Consider the following 7,333-nt stretch of genomic DNA (forward strand, 5'->3'; position numbering starts at 1 on the left):
TTTCTTGTATTATTATTTATATGTATGCTTGTTATTATATTTTCCCTCACATATAATATCCGAGAGATCTCTTGTTGTATGATAAATTCCAATTCACCCTATATTATCTCACCCATTCTTCCTTTTTTTGGGGGGGGGGGGGGGGGGGGCGCTGTTGTTTTTTTTTTTTTTTTTCTCTCTTTTTTTTTTCTCTTTTTTGCATCTCTTATTCTATCAGTTCTTCAAAAGATGAACACAAATACAATGTGCATAAAACTTCTATAGGCTTTAATGAAAGTATAAATAATTATCATTCCTTATATGCGAGAATATGTATGTGTTCAATTGGAGTGCGAGAATATGTAAGTTTGTATTGGTACACCAGAATATGTATAATTATTTTGGTATGTGAGACCATGTAAGTCATATTGGTGTGCATGAATATGTATGCTTAATATTGGTATACGAGAATATGTATGTTCTATTGGTATGAGAGAACAAGTATGGTCTTTTGGTCTGTTAGAATATGTATGTTCCATTGGTATGCAACAAGAATATGTATGTTATATTGGTATACAAGAACATGTATATTCTATTGTATGGTGTGTAATCATAATGTATATATTGGTGTTTTGCGTACAATGATCTCTTTGCATGCCTGGACTATTGCTATACCATATATACCGGTAATAATCACTGCATAATTGGAGTGTGTGTGATAACCATTATACAGAATTTCCTATGTATGAGTGTGCTTATGTACCAATGTATGAGCAGATGTACGAGTGGTGTTATATAGTGGTGTAATAATCATTATACAGAATTTCTTCTTTGTGTGTGTGTGTGTGTGTGTGTGTGTATGTTGTACAAATGTATGAGCAGATGTACGAGTGGTGTTATAGATGTGTGTAAGTACATAGATGTTGTGTGAAGATGTTACAAAGTGCTCCGTTTAACATGTACATGTATCATTGTATTGAATGAAAAATATAAGTAAAAGAAAAAAACTTTTACAATATCTGATTTTATTCCATATGCCAAAAGACAATTAAAAACGTGAAAAAAACGAAGTTAATATAATACACTAGACTGACTATAATTACTAACATAAACTTCACATTTTCATAATATGGTAAAACCACAAGATGTATTTTTCATATTTTGTTATATTTCTTATAACCATATATTTTTCAATCGTATTTAACAGATATTTTCAACATTAAAAGCATATTTGATATAACGCATTAGTATAAAGATAAAAATATGGAGAAAGAAAAGTGTCACTTGGATAAAACAAAAGAGTAAAATAACCAATATACGCCGTATCGTTCAAGGTAAAATGTAAACAATTACCATGTCGACAACAAACATACAATGACGAGTAGTATAAAATTCATATTCAATATGTCAATTTAACTTTATTTCATATGGTATTGATTGACTACACAATCCATTCACAACGCATAGACCATGTCGATCTATTTTGGTATAATGGGAATCACTGGTGTCACGTAATATTTTACCTGCATTCTCAGTCCAGATTAGGGGGTAGTCTAGTCCGAATCGGTACGGTTCAGGAACCGATGTTGTAATCGACCTTTGGATTTGAGGAAAAATGAGGGGCCGCGGTGCAAGTACTTAATCCGGAACGGGCCGTGGAGACGCCATTTTGTCTTACCGTGGCCATGCATGTGGCGTAGATTCCTAACCCTGAGATTGTTTGGGTAATTGTCTAGTACTGACCGTACTGATACTCAGGGTTTCCTCCACCTTCAAAATTAAACCTGGTAGTCCTGAAATGACTCAGGACTGGTCACGGACTGGTTTTTAACAAGACGCTAAATTAAATAAACAAAACCTTTATGAAAGGCTATCACGTTATTTGTGTTTCCTTCTTCTGTTCTATTGACCTTGTACGTAATCTGATTGAAAATACAGCCCGAGTTTCCTCTGGCCCTGACACCATGTCTGGTGTAGGGCCAGAGCGCATTACTATATGAAAACGTGGAATTATCCGACACCGTTTGGTGTCGTTAAGAATTTGGTACAAATACAATAAAATCGGATGTGACATAACACATACCTTACATATATGGATAAATGAGATATTGATTTACCCCAGAACATCAATGTAGTCCTAACCCGAGTTTCCTCTGGCCCTGACACATGTCTCCCAGGCATGGTGTCAGGGCCAGAGGAAACTCGGGCTAGATTGGGAAATGAGAGGTTTATATAACTCGGGAAATTGGAAAATTTGAATTTTTTTAACGGCATTAAAAACGAGATGAGAGGGTTGGGGGTTACCACACGGGGAAACCCATAAGGCTACTAGCAACCTCTGTCCTTGATATACTTGATAAAGAATACTGTCTAAGTGTACCGGGTCTCGGAAGAACGAACCATACGTACATCTGTAATACTATACTTAATACGGTATAATGGTGATTGTCTATCGGGATTCGGACTAACGAACCTGAACCTGCTATACATCTGTAATGTAATACAGTGAATGTATTTCGGGAATCAGATAAAGCAATGAACATCAATTTCAAATTAACAAAAACTTTCAGTAATACATTTGTACAAAAAGATCCCAATACTATATGCACGACGTTACATCAACAGGGATTCGGATTAATTCGGACTAACGAATCTTACCCACACTAGTTACTCTACCGGATCCATCCGCATTGATGTTCTACATAAAAGTATTTATATGTTGTCGTCACTGAATTTATACACCTCCAGTACAGTAGATTCCTGGTTATAAGTAACCACGAACTCCTGTTTGGTTGGATGGACCACTATACAGCACGGACAGGTGATACCGGACAGCTTGGACAGTAATACCCTCCCACGTGACCCGTCAGGTGAAACGAGGTAAACGGTTCCGGTACCGTAACCACAAACATACACATTGTTATCCCGGTCCAGTCCGATACCTACAGGCTCTCTCAGACCAGGATCCCTGTACCTGTAGACTACTGCGTCACTGTCTAGTCGTCTACACACAACGTCATTGTTATCTATGTGGTATACAGTGGACTTAGATGTAGATACTGCGAGGTATATGTTACCTCCTCTCTTCTTTATTGACTTGGTGACCTTCCCATCGATAGACATAACCTTCACACTATCTGGAGTATCGACCAGGATGTTGTCCCCGAGTACTGCTATACCCCAGGTATTAGGGGGACTTCTGATCTTGTTGATCACGGACAGCTGACCATTCTGTAGTGTACATCTCAGTATCTGTTTCTGGTCTAAAGCCACAAATATCTCATCAGCAGTACGTCCACGTGCTATATCTGTAGGGCAACCACTAACTTTATATTCTCTCGTGTAGGAATATTTATCATCAAACAGTAGGAGTCTACGGTTACAGTTGTCTGTAATAAGTAATTCATTGTTGTCAGTAAAGATTCCTCCCATCAACAAAGGCGTGTCCTCTCCTCTAAGTGTGCTGGTGTTAACCGTATGTACACAAGATACCGACCCGGTCCATACATCCACCGCGGCCGTTACTGGAGTAGTCTGGACTGTCAGATGCTGCAGAGAACCCGTCAAATCGGAAGTCGAAGTCGAGTCCGAAAATGCTGAAGCTGAAGGCGTCAAAAGCAAAGATCCTATCAAGGAACATATACGGCCATTTGCATTCTGTGACACGGGTGAAAGTGTCGAGGTGACGTCAACATTTCCCGCGGTTGTCATTTTCATAATTTCATTAATCGTTTCCTGTAGCTTCAGTGTGATGTCAAACTGATTTGTTTCTTTCTTTGTGTTTTGATCCATACGTCGGTAATGTCCCGATATCTGATTTTTTGTTTGTTCTCTCACGAAAAATCGGTGACGCTCTGATAACTGTTGATCTGAACGTGACATCAGCAGATGTGAATTTTCCGCGTTGATGTGAAATGTGTTGACATTCTTCCGTCGATTCAGTAGTTGTTGTCTGTATGTTCTGCATTGACCTGCGAGGTCTGATTGAAATCTTGCGTTAAGGTTATCGAGCTTGTCTTTAGCTTTCTGTATCCTGTCGGTCATTTCCGCTGAAACTTCTTTTTCTCTTGCGTTTAGCGTTGTTATCCCTAAATCGTCCTCATCTAACATCTTCTTTGTTTCCTCTGTCAGCTCCTTCCATTCTGTCTCACCGAGACTCTGTTTTGCCATTGTCTTCTTGATCACATCCTCCATTGGTTTAACATTGTTACATTGTCTGTGTGACACCGACACACAAATACTACAACACATAGCGCTGTGGTCTACACAGTACACGTCCAGGGGTTTTCCACTATGTTTATGACAGATTTCGTAGACTGTTACATCACAAAGTTGTCCAACATTGCCAGAGATGGAGACAAGTCGATGAGAAGATGATGCCTTGTTCCGTTTATGGTAAATTCTGCATTGATTACAGAGCTTCTCTTCACACTCGGTACACGTGACCTCGGCAGGGTTCGATTCTTTCCAGCGTCGACATGGCGCACAGAAAAGGACATCGGCGGACTGTGCTATAGAGGAAACAAGGAAATCATTTTTCGGAAAACATGTCGCCCATGTACTTACGGCCGTATTGCCGTCATCAGGATTAATTGACGCCTCACAGACAGGACAAGGGAAGTAGTGTCGGTCCTCGTCTGCTGTGACGTGTTCCGCTTCGATGTATGACGTCAGACATCGGCAGCAGAAAGTATGACCACAAGGGAGCAGCCTCGGTTCTTTGTAGGGTGACGTACACATCAAACATCTGTATTCCGGTCTCGGGTCGGCTTCTGCCATGTCTGTAAATAAAAGGTGATGTATAGGCTCCTCTGGAAGATAGGCGTCAAGAAATATGTATAACGTGATTAAGTGTAAAGAAGACTGATTTCATAATATCACGTGTTCCTGTACGTGTATAAATAGCGCTGGTAGGTACTAATATATAAACAGCAGTCTCACGGTATACCGCCCCCCGTTATACCGCCAACCAGGAATACCGCTGTCATTTTCCTTGAAATGGATTTCTCTATTACGTATACCCCCCTCCCCCCTTTTTTTCTTTGCTATATATAATCCCGTTAATAACCGTTTTAGTTCAGCGTAATGCCCGCTTTACTTATGTTTGTATTATTTGACGTACCTTTGCTCTGCTCCAGGGTCATGTTACAAAACAGCATTTTACAAATATGATTAATGACTGTAATTTAATTTATATATTGTCCTTAAAGGATACAGATCACCTTAATCAACCATATTTAGAGGATATTGAATGCATGGTTTCCCGTCTAATATAACATATATTTCACGAGTATGACAGAATATCGATATTTTAACGAGTGTGAGGCAAGAGCGAAAAATATCGATATTTAACGGGAAACCATTCAATTTTTTTTTATTGCATTTCATAAACTTCAAAACAAAATTAAAAACATCGAAAAATTAATATTGTCAAAACGTGCGGGAACAGTAATGACGTCATCTCTTTGTGACGTTACTCCACGTCAACTTGACGGCCCCATTTTGAAAGGACTGACGTAATTTAAGGTTTTCTGCTGTCAAGTGAGTTTTTTGTCAAAAATTAGTCTGAAAATTTCAGAAATACAGCAAAATAACCAATTGATCTATATCCGCTTCGATTGGAAAAATCGGATAGTTTCAACAAGGTGAATACAAAGGTAATTTGTCAAAAACGGAAAACTTATAATTTCACTGCAAAATCTTATATTTTCACTGCTCATCGCTGCAGTGAAAATATAAGTTTTATTAGTTTGATAAATTTCTATATTTCACTGGCAAAAATGCAATAAACGTGAATACGCAGCCTTTGTTTCAGGTATACATCTACTTATTATAGGCCTGTGTACACATGTGTACGGCGGTATTGAAACCCCGTTATATCGCCACCCTGAATACCGCCAAAATCGGAACAGGACAAAAGTTTAGTATAGGCTATATCAGATTATATTTGTCTACGTCATTTCCCATTGGAAAATATTCACCTACTAACGACAATAACACAAAAATACACGACGACATAATTATTAATAAACCCCTGACACCTGCAGGAGCAGACGAAAATTGTGTAACATCAGCGCTGACTGGTTGATTGAAATTATCGAGCGTAATTTGACACGTAGTTCTCAATGAGCGGTTATGATATGCTGGGACAAGCAAACTGACAATATATAGCTATTAACTAGTATATGGGGAATTTTGTTTTCTACCATAATTTCACCTTTACGAAGCTGAAGTGTTGACATGCCATATATTTCTAGTGTCCGACTAACTGAAATCTGACCATTTCGGGATATTTCAAGAAATCTAGCGACAATTCCAGGCATGATATATATTCATACACAAAATTAAAGAAAAGATATCGGACTGACGATTGAGAAAATTTTCATCGACAAATATTGAGCGATTTGTCAACGATCATGATTTCCCCGAACTTAGGTATCGCTGGGCGATTGAGTTACTAACCTTGATTGGAGTGTAATTTACAGACGAGACGAGTCCCTGTGATATAATTGTCGCTCATTCAAAGTTAAAACATATGATTAGATAATATATACTGTCAGTTAGTAACTACAACTGTTCATACTAAACAGAGGTGCGGTTTTAACTCGAACGGTTCAGGGGAGGTAAATCTTTAAAAAAGCCAGAATGATTGTTGAAATGGTCTATTATTGGTATATAAGTTAAAGTATACATGCATGATATTATACAGTAGTTGTTAGTTGTATTTGTCTATGTCTTTGCATTGAAAACAACAAGTAAACATAGTATTGTTCGAAAAGCGTGAGATGTATGTATACACACAAACAAATGATACATATTGATCAATAATAACATACAATTATTCTATTTTATATATTTTTTATCAAGTCACTTTCGGTTTGTGTAGGATTACCATTACATCATATTAATCACCTTTATTTGATACCAAAACCTGACATGTTAAATTAACAATATCGGTCAGTCATTCTTATAATTACTGTAAACCTTACCTTCTGACAGTCGTCACTATGTTGGTGATACTTTCAATATCTTGGTGTTTACAAATGAGGTGTGTTGTTGGGTACTTCCTGGTAGCCCTAGACAAGAAGAACGATAACTCGTCTCCAAATAACTTCCTGATCCGAGTCAATGTTACATAAAGTCTTATCGAACATTGTGTCCACTATGATAATACTTACATACGTGTGCTTTAAAAAAATCTCGTAGTTAAACTAGGTTGACTTTTCTCATCTATTTCCATGATGTGTTTTAAATTCGCTCATGATGTCGAAATTAAAACGTATTAGAACCTTTCATATGTCATATACATTTTAATTCGACTTGTTACAGGTTTAAAATGTACAACATTTTACCA

General features: G+C 37.7%; 1 protein-coding gene across 1 annotated transcript; it reads right to left on the reverse strand.

Annotated features, from left to right (window-relative positions):
• Window positions 1-984: 984 nt before the first annotated feature.
• LOC117339254 (tripartite motif-containing protein 2-like) lies at window positions 985-7,049 on the reverse strand. Its single transcript, XM_033900734.1, has 2 exons — window positions 6,969-7,049; window positions 985-4,760 (listed from the first exon to the last, which is right to left on the reverse strand). The coding sequence occupies exon 2, from the start codon at window positions 4,756-4,758 to the stop codon at window positions 2,692-2,694; it is 2,067 nt and encodes a 688-aa protein (XP_033756625.1). The 5' UTR covers window positions 4,759-4,760; window positions 6,969-7,049; the 3' UTR covers window positions 985-2,691.
• Between the last annotated feature and the right edge of the window lie 284 nt (window positions 7,050-7,333).

This window comes from Pecten maximus, chromosome 12 (genome assembly GCF_902652985.1).
Source record: "Pecten maximus chromosome 12, xPecMax1.1, whole genome shotgun sequence".
NCBI lineage: Eukaryota > Metazoa > Mollusca > Bivalvia > Pectinida > Pectinidae > Pecten > Pecten maximus.